This window comes from Monomorium pharaonis, chromosome 7 (genome assembly GCF_013373865.1).
Source record: "Monomorium pharaonis isolate MP-MQ-018 chromosome 7, ASM1337386v2, whole genome shotgun sequence".
Taxonomy (NCBI): Eukaryota; Metazoa; Arthropoda; class Insecta; order Hymenoptera; family Formicidae; genus Monomorium; species Monomorium pharaonis.
This window is the reverse complement of record NC_050473.1, coordinates 21,703,633-21,724,349: the sequence shown is the minus strand read 5'-3', so window position 1 is coordinate 21,724,349 and position 20,717 is coordinate 21,703,633. Positions and strand designations below refer to the sequence as shown.

Here is a 20,717-nt window from a genome sequence, read left to right as displayed (position 1 = left end):
TGTCGTGAGCATTATGTTCTGCCTGAGGCCTCAAGCAATCGAAGGCGATCCACAAGCTCGTTGGGATCATCCTAATAAACAAATCTTGTTATCATTTAATGTAATAGCGCTAGGTATACCTTGTCCAATTTTTGCGTCTGTTACTAAGGGTGCAATTATATTTATATTTAGACCCTTTGTTGCCCATTACTTGATTATGTGCAATATGCCCGCGTCTATATGCATTTGTCGCCAATAGTATGTTTTTATAATTCTGCAGGTCATTATTCGTGTACATGTTGGGCATTTTCATGAAAATTAATTCGTACAGACCAGACGTTTCCGCGTATATTTTACCATCTATGACTATGTTGTCATTCTTATGTATGTCGATGCGTTTATCACCGAACATCGTTCCAATATCGGTGAAATAAACTCCGTAAACAATATCTATGATGACTGATTTTTTACTCAGAACAGCTCCCATATATTTTAAATCTAATGGACCATAATGCGTGTGCAACTTTTCACATCCCTCACACGTTTCCAACTGTTGTCGAACAGATGTCACAAGCGGTTCATTGACTGCGATTTCAAAAACGTCTTCGACAGAAGGTACATGACTGTACGATAAATCACTATGATGTAATATTTGCGATGTTTCATTTAAATTAATTGGTAGTTTTTGATCGTCTCTTATTTTTTTAACAGGAGTAGAGGTCATTATATAATTGTTAAACGAAGCGTTTGATCGCTTTCGTTTGGGTTTTGGTTCTGCGGTGTTTTCAACAATCTGTTTTAATGGTTCGACAATGGGCTTAAAGTGTTTCTCCAACATCATCTTTTCTTGCACTTTACCCACTTTCAAAGCGCAATATTTTTTTCGAATTGAATCACTCGTTTTCGCAATCTCTTTCACAATCTTCTCACGATCCATACTGTTATCTGTGTTATCCATGTTGAGAAACGCTACTTGGTCAACGTATCGAAAACAACTAACTGCTTTATGGTATTGCGAAGTCATTAAATCCTTTTCGATATCGGCGAGCGCACTATCTTTATCTATCACTAAAAATCCATACTTTGTTGCCAACAAATATAACATAAATTGCTAAAATCCTCGTAAGACATGTCGGTATTTACATAATCGTTGTACGCATGCTTTAAATTAGTACCATCCTGCTTGAATAAAATTAGCAAATTCGCATTGTCGAGTATGTTTCGGTATCTTTGCATACGTCTGACAGAGATAGAAGCAGTCGACGTCCACGTGTCGCCCCATTGCAAAGTAGTCTCTTATCGTATCTTGCTTATCACACGCCATCAAAGATAAAAATGGAATTCGGAAGGGCTTTACTCGGCTGAATGACATCACAGTTATTGGAAAATGCAAAATAACCAACTTCTTCAATCGGTGTCAATAAATTTTCCAAATATCGATATTTTGGTTGTTGTAATGATTTCGAGTACACATACACATTCTCAAAACGTACTCCATGCGGACTTTCCAGCAAGCTTATTAATACGTTTGTCTTGCCACAATTTGACAGACCGCAAATTATATCGCGTATAGAACTCGGCAACATGTTCCCATGCCTCCGTATCCTTCTTTCGGACATTATTCTGTCATCGAAATTTGTTACTTTAATTGCTGGTGAATGTTGTACGAACCGCATATTTTCTCCCTCTATGCTCTCATAAGAACTGTTGTGAGCGGAACACAACCAATAAAATTATATTACAAGTAAAGTATTCAAATTATCATTTAACTCGCCGAGGAAGGCTCGCTATCATAAGGTGTCAGGTGACATATGCCTCGTGCGCTGCCGGCCGGTCATCGCACTGGGCAACGCACCAGCCACCTTAAAGAATTAGCGAAGCCAGCTTAGCAACAATCATGCCACCGGAAATGCATATCTGCATTTTGGCAATTGTTGCTAAGCTCGCAAATATTTCCCGCGCGCCGGATGCGCGCGGGAATGACCATATATGGTCATGCGGAGGGCCCGATGCCCCCACTAATAATTAAATCCGCAACACTATTTAAGCTGCTGCTGAACAGCGGCCAGCGAGATCAGTGATTAGAAATCAAGCCGATACGTACGGCCCGCACGAGTGAAGTACGAGTTCGGGACTTAGCCGCAAGCAAATCTCAAGCGAACAAAGATACGACGCGTTAACTCCGAGTCACGCGCCGTATCTAATCAAGTGTAATACGACGCGGCACCTTCGCCGACTGCAACCAATGTACAACCACAGTGAAATAAATCTTTTATATCAAATTAACTTAGAATCAGTGAGTGAGTGATTTGAGGACCCTGCCTACAAAAGCCGCCTCTTTCCGCGAGTTCCTACTCCTTGGGCAGCAACGAATCCCGAAAGATCTTTTGTCGCACCGCAAGGTACGGCAAAAATATTTTGTTGTACCGCAAGGCGCAACAGAACTGACAAAAATTATATTAAGAGCGATCTATTTATAGAGACGCGCTGAGCAAAATTGCTCAGTATGTAAAATGTTCCTCATATTGTCACATCCCTCCGATATACTTGATTTGAGCGCCGAGCAGTTAAAATTGGTGTCAAAAGCTATTTTGTTACGCGTGTGTGGCAACTATATCGAACACATGTGGGACAGGCTTCCGGAACATACAAAGGCTGATCCGGAGGTTCGAAGCTATCGTCGTTGCTACGAACATTACAATCAATCGTTGCACCAGACGCACATCGACGGCCCCGCACCGTTGATAAAGAATTGTCGCGAATGCCAGCGGTAGGTCGCGGCTTGTTAAATCGTGCGATAAATGCGCTTCCTTTCAAACTGCACATACCAGGATATAAATTTTGCGGTCCGGGTACTAGGCTAAAAAAGTGATTGGCCAGAGACGGGGTATTAATCCGTTGGACGCGGCGTGTCGCGAATACGACATTGCATACTCCTGGAGCAACAAACTCACCGACAGACACGCAGCTGACAATATACTCGCTGCGGAAGTGCGAAAACGCATTACAGCGAACAATTCAACTTTCGGAGAAAGAGCTGCTGCAGCAGCCGCTTGGGCAGCTATGAAAACTAAGACGAAAATTGGTATGAGTTTGAAAAAGAAAAAAAGAGATAAAAAGGAGAGCGAGTAAACGAATACTTCAGGTAGCGAAACGCATCGGTGTTTTACCCATTCTACCGCTGTTGGGAATTCGGATCGTTGGTCGGCGGAACGGCGGGAATAGTAAAGGTTGTGAATGATAAAAAGGCAGCACAGCGTCAGCTGGACAAATTGAAACGTCATAATCGTGTCATGGAAGGTCATGGAGTTTATCTCGCTCCATCAAGCGTGGACAAAAAGTTTCGACAAAAAAAACGTCAAAAAGACGTTAAAAATGCCAAAAGGTGCAACTACCAACATACAATTACTACAGTTAGCAAAACGTATGCGCATTCCATACTTTAGAGGAACTTTTATGCGTACAGCATTACCAACGGTAGGAGCATGTCGAAACGAGAGCGGTATTGTAAATTTAGATAATGCTGAAGGATCAGGTACACACTGGGTGGCATACGCAAAAAGAGGAAATTGCGCTGTATACTTTGATAGTTTCGGCAATCTTAGACCACCGAAAGAACTGGTGCAATATTTAGATGTAACGCGGATCGAGTACAATCACACGCCTTATCAACGTTATGATCAAAGCAACTGCGGCCAACTATGTCTGCGTTTTCTTCAAACAATTAATAATAAATTTAAAGGCCATTGCGCAATTAAACTCAGTATTCGTTTCAACATGTCACTGACGTTTATGCTAACCGGCAAAAGTAGCATCCTTGCGGTAAGTTATTTTCCAGCCGTAAATTTGAGCGATGGCGATTACAAGCTCGGCCTCACAGATTTTGAAACATACTATATCATACCTAATGTAAATTCGTCAAATAACAAATTTTTTACGACAAAGACGATAAGGAAATTACGATTCCCGAAGGATCGTATGAATTGCGTGATATAGATAAATATTTGAAACGTGCAATTTTACAATCTCATCCCGATGTTGCAAGAAAGAGAACGTTTCGCAAAGATAAAGAAGAAAGTGAATATCCACTAGTGATTCGTGCCAACAATAATACAATGAAGAGCGAAATTATGTATGCTTATCGGATAAATTTCATTAAACCTAACATTGGATCGCTGTTGGGATTTTCATCGCGTCGTATTCTTGAATCGCGATTGTGACATGAATCGGATGCACCTATAAATATCATAAACGTAAACATTATTCGTATAGAATGTAACGTGACTGCGTAAAGCAACGACAAGTGCGTACACACGATACACGAATTTTCACCGAGAGTACCACCAGGATATAAGATATCGGAAACGCCTGCACAGATCATTTATTTTCCAATCGCACGGAGCACTGATTTGACGATTCGCATTGTGAATCAGGACGGTCAATTACTCGATTTTCGCGAAGAGGAGATTACCGTTAAATTATACGTACAAAGACGATAATGTGAGATGCTCGTGTTGAATGAGCAGATGAAGGACACAATTTTTAGGCCAATCAAGAATATTCGGCCGTGTGACATAAATTGTACGACAGTTAAAAATATTCGATCGTCTGATAAAAAGAAACTCACCGCGTCAAACGTTGAATTTTTAAAATCATTGGGATTCGTCGTACGAAATATCTAGCATGTCTAACATCTAGAACATTGGAGGTGAGCCGATCTTTGACAACAGCATCGTCAAGATTGAGACTCATACATACAATCGCCGTACGCCAACACCACGTTTGGATACAGCGACAAAATAAGGATACTTATACAACAGCCGGATTTATACACGTCGCCATGTAAAAGTTTTCTTTACGTCGAAGGAAGATTGGTGAAGAAGAAAGATGATAAGGATAAGAATAAGAATGAGATAAATCTCGGAAATAATTGCGTGGCGTTGTGTATGAACGTCTTTCCCATCCCACCGTCTCTCCCTCTCCCTCTCTCTCTCTCTCACACGCACGCACGCACGCACGCACGCACACACACACGGCATACACACACATCGCGTGTAGCAATTAGCTGGTTGCAGCGTCCGACGGCTGACGATTCGGAACAACTTTTGGTTATTAAACAGTGATTTTAAGGAACACGTGTTTCTAACATAATTCCAAGACAATCTTTTTTTTACCAAAATTTTATTTAAAGCATAATTTTATGTTATAAGATAAAATAGTTAGTGACTTACGCGGTGGTAATCATTCGTCAGCTGACGAGGATAGTCAGCCGCGCCCGCGTTACGCTCGTGGCGCGCCGCTCCTGCCTGCCTTCTGTACTCGACGCGTGATTTGTTAACTATTTTGGCTTGTAACTTAAAAACTATGCTTCAAATAAAATTTTGGTAAAGGAAAAATTGTCTTAGAATTCGTCAGGAATACGTCATTTTACGGACCTAAAGTTGTTCTGAGTGACCCTGTATCTCGTAAACTAAAGGAAACATCAAAAAATACAAAAGTTTTACAGTATAAATATTTCCATTTAACTACGCTGTTCATTTAAAAAAAAAAAAATTTTTTTTAATTAAAAAAATTTTTCAATAAAATTGACTCTTATGTATGTAGCATATTTATAAAGTAATTATACTATCTTATACTAAGTATTATTTGTATTACTTATGTACATATTATCTATGTTATAATACTATATATTTATATTATCTGCATTCCTGTATGTATTATTTTTTATGACAGTTGCGCCATATTAGAGTAGTTACGTTGTTTTCACACTGTGTTCATTCTGTGTATGTCACATATTTTATATTCATGTTTTATATTCGTCATGGCACAATATGCATCATATATAAAATCAGATATTAATAAAAGTTTGGTATCTTTATTAATGATGTAAATTACGTTTTCACATCAATATCAAGTTCCGTCTAACGTGTACTTGATTATTCTGTTAAATTGTTTAAATTTTTAATCAAACAAAGCATAATGTTACACATAAATTTTGCAAATGTTCTTAATATGTTAATTGTTTTATGTCAAATTACACATATTCTACCAACGTCTACAAATAAAAAAAACAATTATATAAAGTAATAAAGAATATTATAATAAATGCAATAAATAATGTAGCATTTGATGTACACACCGATGCTGCTTTAGAATTTCAAAATTATTGGGAAGTGGATTTACCTGATACAGAATTTGTAACAGATGAAAAGAAAGAATTTGTAGAAAATAATAATAATAATTACCTGATAATAAAGATAATTGTAAAACAGGAAACAAAATTTTAAATAGTAACTATAAAAAAACCGTGGAATATTGGAAAAGTAGAAAAAAAGACCGATACGTAGTGTAAGATAGTATAATTATTTTATAAATGCTAAATACATAAGTCAATTTTATTGAAAATTTTTTTTATTAAAAAAATTTTTTTTTATAAACAACGGGTAAATGGGAATATTTATACTGTAAAACTTTGTATAAAACATTTTTTAATGTTTCGTTAAGTTTACAAGATATATCGAAAAAAAAGCAAAAATGTATCAACCTTTGAAGAATGGTTTTAACCCTTTAACATAAAAAAGGTATAAAGCGTGAATTTGTGAAAAAAAATTTTTTTTTTTAAATGAACAACATAAATAAATAGAAGTATTTATGTTGTAAAACTTTTGTATAAAATATCTTTTGATATTTTGTTTAGTTTACGAGATATATCGAGAAAAAGCAAAAACCCTCAACTTTTGAAAGGCGGTTTCAACCCTTTACACCGTTTATAAGCACTATTCATATATTTACCCCTTTCATATTTATGTCAAGTTTCATTAAAATCAGAATTTTCGAGTTTACGAGGTTTCCTTGTAAAAAAGTTTTCAAAAAAGTTTAAATAATCGTTGAAACAAAATGTTTAAACAGTTTTTTAATCCGTTGTTACTTAAAAACAGTTTTTTAATGTTTAAACAAATTTATTTAAGCAAATTGTTTTTAAACAAATTGTTTAAACATTAAAAAATTTTTTTCAGTAAAAATTGACTAAAAAATGGTTAAACAAATAGATTTTTAAACAAATTGTTTAAACATTAAAAAACTGTTAAGTAAAAATTAATAACTCCGTTACAAAAAATTGATCAAAATTATTCTAATGACTGACACATGCCAAAATATTTTTTTTAATTGTTTAAACAAATTGTTTACTAACAATTTATTTTAATACTTTTTATCAACAATCTTTTTTTTATACCTATGTATAACACACTAATTGTATTAATTTTTTTAAATTACTTATTAGTTTATTTAGTTATTTATTTCTCTATTTATTTATTAATTTAAATCTATTTATTTAATAATTCATTAATACAAAAAATTAAAATAAAGTTTTAAGTAAAGAAATGTGATAAGCGCATAAAGCCCGTGGTATACCATGGCTACACTTCTGCATACTCCTGCTGCACGCCATTTGATTGATCAATTTCATTTATTAATAATTCAGTAAATAATAACACACACACACACACACACACACACACACACAAGGTGACTCACAATACGGGCAATTTTTTCGTAAACCATATAATTTTTGTCTAACACATTTTTTGATATTTCGCTTACAAGAAAATTGGCCGTATGTTTAAAATGCGTCACATGCAAAGTGTCCCAAAATAAATTATTTTTATTTTACAGAGTGAGAAAGGATGAAATTTTAAACTAAAAGTTGCTGTACCAATTTTGGCTAAAATTATTATTTACTGAATTATTAATAAACAAAATTGATCAATATATATGTATATATTGGCTGTCCCAACTTTTTAATATAAGAGATGGAATTACCGACTGCAATCTTAGTACACACATGTACGGCATTTGCACATGCATATGTCGTATATGTGTGTACTAAGATTGCAGTCGGTAATTCCGTCTCTCATGGTAAAAAGTTGAGACAGCTATTAAAACTCACCGTGTATATATATATGGATATATATATATGCACATTAAGTTATGTTGTACCCCTCGTTGTGAGTACGATTTGGGATCGCTGCCAGAGATCTCGCGAGGAAGGTATGTGGTTACAATAAGTTATCTCGGCGATACACGACCCCGCAAAGCAGAGTGCCGTGTGTAGTCTTAGTTTGTCTACTTCGGATTGACCCGATCCTCACCTTCTTTCGCCGGTTTATATATCCGATAATTCGGTAGTTGGATCGAAAGGAGAGGATTGCGTGAGGGCGTAAATCGGTCAGTATTCCAAATTATTGCTTAGACAGCAAGTGCTGTCTACGGAGCATTGCGCTAATTGTCGAGCGGATTGCGCGAAACCTCGCGCGATGCGCTCGATGCTGACTGCAGCTGACCGACTTACGTTATCGTGTTACTGACACCTTATCGTTATGAGTGTGTCACTCATAACAGGTAGTAACTGGAGCTCAAAATCGAGTGTAATTAGCAACTAATTCTTTCAAGCAATTTTATTAATTGTATATTGGACCAAGAAACTGGAAAAGTCGCAAAATGTTATTAAATTTAGTGGTGCGTTTTTCAAGATATAAAGAAAAAGGATAAGTTTTCACTAAATTCGAAATATCTCGAAAACAAAGGCAAGTATGAACAAAATAAAACATTTTTGTAGGAAATTAAATTTTCTATTGGATATGTATTAAAAAAAAAATTTTACAATTTATTAAAATTTAAAAAATAAACAAAATCGGTGGCAAAAAATAACAAAAATTTGCAAAAATTTCGAATTTTTATATTTTTGTTTATAACTAATATTTGCCTTAACATAATCGACTATGCGCTTACAAAAAGTACTTGAAGTATATATTATAACAAACAAAATGAGCACTCGTTAAAGTATTTTCTATTAATAGTCACCGAGATATCGTTGGAAACGGAAGTTAGGCATTTTTACTCAGTTTTTTGCTTTTGCAGTTAGATTTGAACAAAAAGTATTTTCTTATATTGCATATATCTCGAAAACTATGCATTTTATGAAAAAAAGTACAACACACATTTTTTGTTGGCAATTAAATTTCCCATCAAAAGCACATATTGAAAAAAATATCTTGAAAAAGTATAAAATAATCAAAAATAGTAAGGATAAAATTACGTTTTAACCATAAAAAAATTTAGTTTCTTGGTTATAACTTTTTTTTAATTACTACCTACATTATTTTAATTTAAAAAACTTAAAGTATACGTTATAACAAACAAAATGAGCATTCGCGAAAGCCATATTTGCCATTAATAGTCACCGAGATATTGTTAACAAAAGTTAGCCTTTTATATTCAGTTTTTCACTTTTGCGGTTAGATTTGAATAAAAAGTACTTTTTATATTGCATCTCGAAAACTATGTATTTTATGAAAAAAATACAAAACACCTTTTTTGTTGTAAATTAAATTTTTTATCTTATGCATATATTAAAAAAAAAAACAATTTCCGAAAAAGTGTCCATAAAATAATAAAAAATAGAAAAAATAAAATAAATCCTATAATGTACCGTTTTTGATAGATATCCAGATGAACCAAATAAGGGAATAAAAAATCTAAATGCCTTAGGCGCAGTAAGTTAATTGCTCCTGCATTACATATCAAAGACGATTTAAAACTCTTAACAAAATCCGACAAATTTTTTACAAATAATAATAATAATAAAATAATAAAAAACGATTTATTAAATTTTTAATAGAAAAATGGAAGCAGCAAAAATCGAGGCAAGTCAAACAAAAAAAAGATGCTTATATCATACTTATAATTAATACAGCACAAAAAAATCGGTACTGTTTCAAAATGTTGTTATAATTGATCAAGATATCGATATCCTTGTAATTCTGTCATTATTATCATAAAATATTAAAAATATTTATTTACTTAAGCCAAGCTCCGGAAGAGAAACAGACAAATTATACAACGCAGACAGTTTCATACATCCTCAATATAAGCATCTAATTGGTTTCATGCACGCTTTCAGCAGGTGCGATACCACATCGTCATTTTACAATATTGGGAAAAATAAATTTATAAAATTTGTTTTGAAAAACATTAAAAATTTACGTAAAAAAAATCCATCATTTTTAAAAAAGGATGCAACCATAGAAGAAACAAATGCAGCGTCCAAAAAAATTATAGCTTTACTATGCGGATCGAAAAGTAATAATACAAATTTAACAAATTGCCGCTTTATATCTTTCGCTCGTCAAAAAAATCTTCTTTCACTCCTTCGTGTCTGCCTCCAACTGCTGATGCCGGCAAATTACATGAAAGACGAGCATACTTTCAAATCCAACAGTGGTATGGTAAAAATTTAAATCCGTTGCAGAAGGTTAGAAGATCATAAAAAATGGACCATAAATAATGCCTGTTCGTATAACAAAAGACCCTGCACCACACTCGTTACTGACATTAATATAATATTATGCAAGTGCATTAAAAATTGTAAAGAAAATTGTAGTTGCAAGAAATTGGGGCTGCAATGCACAATATTCTGTAAAGAGTGTGAAGACATCAAATGCAATAATGCAAAAATAGTAGAATTTAAGAAGATTTTACTGTAAAAGTTGACAAGGAAATAAATATAATATTAGATAATACGCATTTTTTATAAAAGATTAATATAAAAAATTTTAACTTAGCTTGCAATAGAAAGAGCTTCCGGATACATTCCGAGTTCTGGTACAGTGTTGCGCCGACGTTTCGCAAACGTAGTTTACATCATCAGGGCTAGGAGCTCCGATACTGAGCTCTCTTGGATTGTAACCGTTTTTATATATTCCTTGTCCTGGTAGTAGGGATGAGGATGAAGGAAGGAGGCGGAGTTGTTCGTCCAATAGTAGCACAGTTCATTGGTCTACTATTGGTCAACTGTTGGCAAATCTTAATGTAATATTAGCTTACTATTTGCCAATTAATATGTGCTCTGCGGAAATGTTTTTAATTGGTCAATTAAAAACATTTTTGAACAGCACATATTAATTGGCAAGTAGTAAGCCAATATTATATTAAGATTGGCCAACAGTTGACCAAAGTAGGCCAATGAACTGTGCTACTATTGGACAAACAACTCCGCTCGCTCCCCTTACCCTCATCCCTACTACCAAGACAAGAAATATATAAAAACGGTCACAATCCAAGAGAGCTCAGTATCGGAGCTCCTAGCCCTGATGATGCAAACTACGTTTGCGAAACGTCGGCGCAACGCTGTACCAGAACGCGGTATGTATCCGGAAGCCCTTTCTATTGGAAGCAACGTCAATGGCCGTAAAAGCTTTAAGTCTAAAATTTTAACTTACATATATAAATATTAATAATTTACTTGTAATGTCTTAATTTATTTTATATGTATGTAATATTTATAAGTAAATCAAAACGTCTAGCTGATGTATTATTTTTTACCAGTATTTTTTTCATGAAATTGCTCCATATGTACATTCGATAGAAAATTTAATTTGCAAGAAAAAAGATGTCTTGTACTTTTTTAATAAAATGCTTAGTTTTCAAGATATAAGCAATATAAGAAAATACTTTTTGTTCAAATCTAACCGCAAAAGCGAACAACTGAGTAAAAATGTCTAACTTCCGTCAACGATATCTCGGTGACAATTAATGGAAAATACTTTAACAAGTGCTCATTTTGTTTGTTATAATATATACTTCAAGTTTGTAAGCGTACAGTCGATTCTGTTAAAGCAAATATTAGTTATAAACAAAAATGTAAAAATTGGAAATTTTTACAATTTTTGTTTTTTGCTTTATTTTAAAGAATTGTAAAAATTTTTCAAACATACATATCCGATAGAAAACTTAATTTCCTACAAAAATGTTCTTTAGCAATTTTTTTATTTGCCTTTGAAAACCTATCCTTTTTCTCAATATCTCGAAAACGCACCGCTGAATTTAATAGCATTTTGCGATTTTTCCATTTTTTTGGTTCAATATGCCATAACAATGAATAAAATTATTTAACGGAATTAGTTGCTAATTAACCTCCAGTTACTAGTCTCTGTGTGTGTGCGTGCGTGTGTGTGTGCGTGCTTGTGTGTATATACGTATATGTATATGAATAATTTTTGAGGAAGTATGGTGATGGTGACTCAATGATAATAGGGTAAAATGAGACAGATACTGCGACTATACGTGATATCCCATGTAAATCTGAGATCTAAGAATGTCCTATTTTCAGCATCTAATTACTTGAACAAACTAGTGAATTGCGAGTTCCATCGAGAAGTACAAAATAGCAGTTTGAAGTAATTCTAACGTGGTTTAAAAAAATGGTCTTATTGACATCCCTCCCTTGATACCATTTTGTTGGTTACATAATTATTGCGCACTAACACTTTACATAACTCATTTCCTTTTGTAATTTTAACATTGTTCAGTGCTTTGTCTATTAATTTTTAAGATTTTTTTCTAACAGAAATATATTTTAATATCTTATTGCATCAGAAATTCCGTACAACACTTACTTGTAATACTTAATTGGTGAAAACCAGGGGACGTCGCATCCTCTTCGCAATGAGACATTGTAAGAAATTTATTGCGATTCAAGGTGACTACTTCAAAGAAATCATAATTTTCTCACTGAATCACTCTCTCTTGCGATATCTGCAATGTACACAAGTAAAATTTTAGAAGTATAGTTTAAAATAAATGTAATAATAGTAAAATAATTTGGGTGGCATTCAGTTAGACACGGTTCAAATAAACACGGTGCATTTGCACACGGTGCTTTTGGACACGATACTTTGCGCACCGTTCATTTGCACACCGTTCAGTTAGACAAAAAAAACGGACACGCACGCACGCACGCACGCACGCGCAGGGGGTGCAAGAGGTATCTTAGGCCCCACTACCGCACCCCGTCGGGAGGGTGCCCTCGGCATAGTTATTCTCACTGTATCCAAGTAAACGGTATGCAAATAAATGGTGTGCAACTGAACGGTGTGCAAATAAACGGTGCGCAAAATATCGTGAAAAGCATCGCGTGCAAATGTATCGCTTCCAATTAATTCCACGACCGGTAAAAGTTTTAAACATATGGATAAAGTTAAGATCGCCTAATTGATCTTGAATAGATCTTGGTGTTACATTTTTCTATTAATTTTTAATAAATTCTTCTATTTTTAGTAGAAAAATGATTTTCAATACTCCTTCAAAATTTTCAAAATCTCCTGCAAACCAAATAGGTAATCTTAAATTTACCTATATTTGATTCAGCAAAAGACGCCGCTTGGAGTTTTCCAGTTCGCACAGGAGCAACCCCCATCACACCGTTTTACTGTTCGCGCGGAATGCCAGTGTTAGCAACAAATAACAGGGCCACCGGAATATTTGGCATGTTGTTAGTTAAATTCCATCGAAAGACTCAGTTTCATATTACAAGTACATTTTTATTCTAATATTTATAATTAGTTAAATTAACGATGGCAATAGCATAGAAAATTAATATCAATAAATAAAATAATATTAATAAATTGACAGTGCTGCAGTGAAATAATATCCATAGGCCCAAGTGCGCCATATATACCGTATCAAGTAAGACGTTACGCCCTTCTAAAAAACAAATACCTTCAATTTTTTAAAACTGCGTATACTAACGTATCCTGATTACAAAAATTATAATAAAAATATCCACATATCACTTTCAAGATCCCCCATACAGCACATCTTTTAAAAAGCTTTTTAAAAGATATTTGACAGAAGATATCTTTTAGATATCTTTCAGAAAACTTTCTAAAAAACGTGTGCTGTGTGGGACATGAAAAATTAAGGTTTTTTACATTTATTTCAGTAAGTTTTAAAAACATTAGGTGTATAACTTGCTTCCGCCGCTTTTTTTTTCAAAATTCGAGACTTTATTGCGAAAAACTGGTTATACATTTACGATTCAAAGTATTGTCCATCGCTGGCCACTACTTTCTCCCATCTTTCTGACAGCATACGAATCCCGCGTCGAAAAAACTGGTCATCTTCTGAGATAATCCACGAATCGATCCAATTTTTCACTTCTTTATAAGAACAGAAGCTGGTCAGCCAGGCTGTGTGTCATTGATCGAAACATGTGATAGCCAGAGGGAGCAATGTCCGAAAAATACGGCGGGTGGAGTAGAACTTCCCATTTCAACGTTTCCAAGTATGTTTTGACGAACTTTGCGACATGGGGTCGAGCATTGTCATGCTGCAAAATCATTTTATCGTGTCTATCGTTGTATTGCGGTCGTTTGCCTCTCAGTGCTCGACTCAAACGCATAATTGCTTTCGATACCGATCGCCTGTGATTGTTTCAGTCGGATTTAGTAGCTCATAATACACTACGCCGAGCTAGTTCCACCATGGGACCGTGACCGGTCTTCAACGTCAAAATCACCGTTCTTGAAGCGTTGAAACCACTCTCGGCACGTTCTTTCACTAATAGCGGCCTCACCATACGTATTTGAAAGCATTCGATGAGCCTCAACCGCATATTTCTTCATTCGTCAATGAAGCAAAAAATTAAAACCTCCCGCAAATGACGAGACTTTGGCTCGTAAGTTGATATTTTCAATCAAGAATAACTTTATGATGCAAACACAAATCGATATATTTCAATGGCATTATGTTCACAAATGCCTCAGCTTATTGTATGTCTACGATCTACCGAGCGCCTTTTTGTTTTTTTATTTATCTTGCACTGCTGGTTTATATATTTTTATTTTACTTTGAAAAGTTGTACACCTAATATTAAAAAATGTTTCAAATAAAAATTGTAGGTTTTGTCAAAATACACATTTTATATCTTATACATTTTTGCTGTAGAAGTTTCCGAAAAAAATTGATTATAAAGTCGTTGGTCTCGAGTAAACGTAGGCGTAACGTTATAATTACTTTCATTACTTCATGATCAATTTTTTCAAAAGCTATCTTTTCTACAGCAAAAGGATATAAAATATATATACAAAAAGTCCGAAAATTTTTGACATTGTGCTTGCATGGAGGTAGAACGGACAAGGAGATGCCAACACTTGCTATGCCTACTTTCGAACAAGCCATAGTGCATTAGAAAGGAGAGGTAAAAAAACAAAGACCGTGTTTCGGCTTTTTGGTAAATGGGCCCTAGTTTCTGAGAAAATTGCATTTAAATATGTGCATTATTGATCGGTAAGGTAAGTACAATGAAAAGCCACTTTTTGATATAAAGCGCGGTGGCCGTGAGTGCTAAGTGCGCGCCTACTGTTTTGCTATCCGTGTGACCTGGGTTCAAGACCAATTCTAATTTTTTTTTTATTATATTCTAATTAAATTTATTTTCTTTATTATTTACAATAAAATTTTGCGGTTTTAATAAATATAAATTTCTATACATTTATTATAATAAAAAATAACACATTTTTATTTATTATAAAGTTTTGACATTCTTGTACAATGTCGCGTTCATTTTTTTAACATGATTAAATTTGTTTGGTACGCGTCAAAGTTAACAAATAACGTGGCATATTTTATAATGTTAATCAGTTGTGTTTTACATCACTCACAAGGGAACGGACAGAACTGTCACTCATCGATTTCAATGAGTTTTTGATATGTTGTAAAACATAACAAAATATTAGACCCATATTTTTTTTTAACGGCGTATCTCGACGCTTAGGGGTTAAAAACACCCCTCAAAAATAACGCGTTTTTTCGTTTTTGGCGAATATCTTGGAAAATATAAGGTTTATAAAAAAAAATTTATAAAAAAAATTTATGGTATTTTATACTCTTTCCAATAGTATATTTAGATTTTCCAAAAATTTCAAACTTTTTGATTTACCCTACCCCCCACCCCTTTTTTCAAAATTTTGAAAATTTTGTAAGGACAAAAATTAAAGAGCAAAAAGCCAAATCCATCCAAATATAATAATATATGAGTTCCATCATTCTCAATTATTGGCAAAACGAGATGATAATCTCGTGCTATAGGCGCCGCGCTAGAAGTTGCGTTATTTCTTTAGTCGCGTCACATTCAATAACTGCCTCTCCTGCGTATATTTTTATATTAGAACATAAAAACCATAATTACATAATACTTAACGTATTACACGATATAAAGTATAAATGCATATATATAACAAAAGTAGCATATATATACGTATGTGCGTACGTACATTTTTCATTGGTACAAATGCAAATATAGATTAATATAAGGCAAAATATTTTTTTAATATTTAAAACTGCAAATACAATATAACAAAATATATAATATTAAGAGAGAAATATAAAATATAAACTGCAATAACTATTTGCATAATTATATTATTTACACTATATGCACATAGCACACTCTGATAATAAAGATAATATAATTCTACAATTTAATTTAATGAGTTTGAAAATACATTTATACGGATATATATATATATACATTTGGCAGACAACACGGGCGAATAAGTTTAATATCAGTGTTAATAGACGGGCCGGTTTTTCTCGCGCATGCGCATCATATAAAGCTTCAGTAAAATATCCATTAGTAATAGGAAGGCGATCTTTGGTCCTCATACAATTTTTTTGCAAATTTATAAAAATGTTAACACTTTTTATATATTTAACACGCACGCATATATTTGCATATTGTTTGCATGTATATTTGTGTATACACTGAAAAAGAATGTAATATATTCAATAAGGTATGTTATTGCAGGCTGCCAATTACAGCTATGCTCAATACAATAATATATGCTATTGCAGTATCAACATTGTACTTGCATTAATAGCAAATATTATTGTATGGAGTATTTTATGTAGTTGGCAGCCCGCAATCACAAATGTTATTCACTATATTACATTTTTTTCTGTGTATATATTTAACATAAATTAAGTAATTAAAAATAATTTGTATTTAATAATAAAAATCAACTTAAAAACAAAAAAAATAAATTTTTGGAATAAAACATATATTTAAATTGAAATAAAATATTTTATTTGGCGGAACTCATACAGAATACCGATATTGGCCACAAGGCTAAGAGAAAACCGCCAAAAAATCTTATCAGTATTCATCAAATATGATATTTATAAATTATTCTATTTAATACGAGATGTACATGCATGTTTAATATAAAAAAGGTGTTAACGTTTTTATAAATTTACAAAAAAATTGTATAGGGACTAAAGATCTCCTTCCTATTGAAAAGATCTTCCTTTTAATGCAAATGTACGTACGCATTAACATATATACATATATACATACATATATATATATATACATATATATATATACATATATGCATGTGTATTTTATCCTTCTTTCTCTTTGTGTAAATCATGTTTTTCCCTGAATATTATAAAATATAGTTTTTATCTTTTGATAGTAAAAACGAAGAATATTTTAAAGATAAATTTAACTAGAGATATCGAGAGAAAAAAAAGTGACAAAAAATTAATACGAAAAGAAAATTGATACAATAGAAAAAAGAAAAACTGAAAAATGTAAGAGAGAGAGAAAGAAAAGAAATAAGGAAAAATATCAGTAACAACAGAGAACAACATTGCTACACAGAAAAAAATGTAATATAAGCCAATAACATATGTGATTACGAGCTGCTAACTACATAAAATACTCAATACAATAATATTTGCTATTAATGCAAATACAATGTTGATACTGCAATAGTATATATTATTGTATTAAGTATACCTGTAATTGGCAGCCCGCATTAACATATCTTATTGAATATATTACTTTTTTTCAGTGTAATGTGTTTATATACATATGTGTATTTATTTTTATATGTACTATGTACATACCTAACAAAATTACCTTTTAAAAAAAGGTAAAAAAAGGTGCCAAATGCTTGTTTCTAAGAAAAAAACTATTAATACCATAATTACAAAAAAATGTGTGTTGCATAAATATTATTTTATTTGAACTATAAAGTAAAGAGTATAAAGAAATAAAAGAATATTATTACGATAATAATTTTCAAAATTAATTTATTTTAATGTTTAATAATCTTAAATAAATTATAGAAAAACCGAAAAAGGAGAGAGAGAAAGAGGGAAAAAAGAGAAGAAATAAGGAAGAATATTAGGTAACAACAAAAAAAATAACGTTGCTAATAATGTGTTTATATGTATGTATTTATTTTTATATGTATGTATATATGTACATATAAGGATGTACGTACCTACATGTGCGTGCGTGCGTGCGTGCGTGCGTGCGTGCGTGTGTATTTTTTCTCCTCTCTTTTTTTCTTTATATAAATAATGCTTTCCTTCTTTTTTTCCTTATGTTATACATAGTTCTAATAATTGTTCGTTATTACTCGTATGCTATATTTATTACGAGTAATTATTTAAATTATTAGAACTATGTATAACATAAGGAAAAAAAAGCATTACTTACACAAAGAAAAAAAGGAGAAAGAGATAAATAAAATTTACAAATAACACACACAGACACACATACACACACATATGTAGATCTATACATCCTTCTATATACATACGAACATATGAAAATATTTACTTATATATATAAACATACTTACATATATAATCTAGACAATCTAAGACATTATTTTTTCCATAAATTGGTATGTAGAAATATATATATATATATATATATATATATATATATACAGGGTGTCCCAACTCAATGCTCGTAAAAAAGTAAAAAAGATCGAGATGAACATAAAAGTCCAATATTGTCTTGGGTTAGATCTTGGGTTAAATCTCTGGTTAGGTTCACCAATAATCAAGGTATTAATTTTTCAAATTATGCGAATGAGAGCGCGCCAAAGGAAGAGCTCGATCCGCTTGAGTCATAACACAGAAAAAATCTATTATGAATGTTTGATAAGCTTTTATATTTACTGTTCACAATTACGATAGAAATTAATTAGATTTGAAAATTCCATATGTTAATAGCTCGATTATTTACAGACCTAACCCAAGACAATATTGGACTTTTATGTTCATCTCAATCCCTTTTACCTTTTTACCTTTTTAGAATTAACCCATGTGCATTGAGACACCCTGTATACAGGGTGTCTGGTATTTTTTTATGGGATTTTTATAAGCAGGTAGAGCGCATGAAACTGAACAGAAAAGTTCTTACCGTTTTTCCATTTTCGCAATAATTAACAAGTTAGTGACTTGTAAAATTTTCTGTATTAGCCCGGCCTACCGGCAAATGCAAGCGCGCTGAGCGCCCGGCCGCCCCTCCCTAGCGCTTGAACCATGAGATTGCTAGGCGCGCGGGGGGAGTTGTTACAACAAGCAACAATGACTACTCACAAGCGACGCGTAACGCTAAATTCTCCCTTTGAATTATGATAGTTCCTTACCCTTTTTAATGAAAATAAAATTTTCTAACGACAAAAAGTATGTGTGTACGTGTACATACATGTGTACAAAAAATATCAGATCTAATGCTTAAAGAAGTAATTACTAAATTTATTTTTTAATAAATAACGATTATTTTTAATAAAAAATATTTTTTTCATGATAGTCTTAAACGTCGTAAACTGTCATTATAAATTTTAAAAGAAGCTGTTATCATATGCTTGAAACAAAATTTATGCTTCTTCAAAAAACATTAGACAATTTTATCGATTAAAATGGAAATGACAAGCAAATAAAATGTTTGTTTCAACTTTATATTCTTAATTAAAAATTAAATAACGAGGATATTTATATTTTTAATAAAATTAATTCTTGTGATAGATTTATAATACACGGAAAAAACTTCATGATAAAAATTACTATGGTAAATAGTAAATGCGGGCCAAGAAGGAATTATGAAAATTTTTATTATGTTTTTCATCAAATTACGACAATATTTACACTACTTATATGATATAATTCTCTGAAATTTCTTCTTACAGTTCGTGGTTACTATCATAAATAATAAAATCATACATAATTTTACTATAAAATTTTCTCCGTGTAAATTTACGAATATATGAATTTATTAAATGTTTCAAAACTTATAAACAATATTTATTTAATTTAAGAAAATTTTAGTATGTAATGTGTGTGTGTGTGTGTGTGTGTGGGGGGGGGTGGATACATACATACACGAGCTAAAGAATAATCACTTTGTGACAGGAAAATGATTATTCCTTAATTCAAGAATTGGTTTGTAGTTTGTGTGTAATTTGTGTGTGTGTGTATGTGTGTGTGTACATACGCGAAAATGTTAAACATTATTTGTTTTATGTAAAGTGTGGTGTTTATTATCAACAGAATACTCTTTTCAGTCATTAAAGATAAAGTAATTATTAAAAAAAATAAAATTAAAAGTGAATAATTGATTTTTTTTTAACTAGAATCATATTTTTTTACGTGTACGTGTATAGTAATCAGCGTAAATAGTAATAATGATATAAAATCGCGGAACTAAGGCATAATCATTTTCCTGTCACAAAGTGATTATCCTTTAGCTCGCGTATGTATGTACAAGGATTAATTTTATTAAAAATATAAATATCCTAGTTATTTAATTTTTAATTAAGAATATAAAGTTGAAACAAACATTTTATTTGGTTGTCATTTTCATTTTAATCGATAAAATTTTCTAATGTTTTCTGAGGAAGCATAAATTTTGTTTTGAGCATATGATAACAGTTTCTTTTAAAATTTATAATGACCGTTTACGACGTTTAAGACTATCATCAAAAAAATATTTTTTATTAAAAATAATTGTTATTTATTAAAAAAATAAATTTAGTAATCACTTCTTTAAGCATTAAAACTGATATTTTTTGTACACATGTATGTACACGTACACA

General features: G+C 32.3%; 1 protein-coding gene across 3 annotated transcripts in view; it reads right to left on the bottom strand.

The window, feature by feature from the left end:
* The window catches only part of LOC105834703 (E3 ubiquitin-protein ligase Su(dx)), a 186,722-nt gene that overhangs the window by 161,247 nt on the left and 4,758 nt on the right, over positions 1–20,717 (bottom strand). For all 3 annotated transcript variants that reach the window (XM_036290416.1, XM_036290415.1, XM_036290417.1), the window contains exon 2: positions 12,435–12,573. In XM_036290416.1, coding sequence (XP_036146309.1) covers positions 12,435–12,492 — 58 coding nt within the window. In that variant the 5' untranslated portion in view covers positions 12,493–12,573. The remainder of the gene's footprint in view (positions 1–12,434; positions 12,574–20,717) is intronic.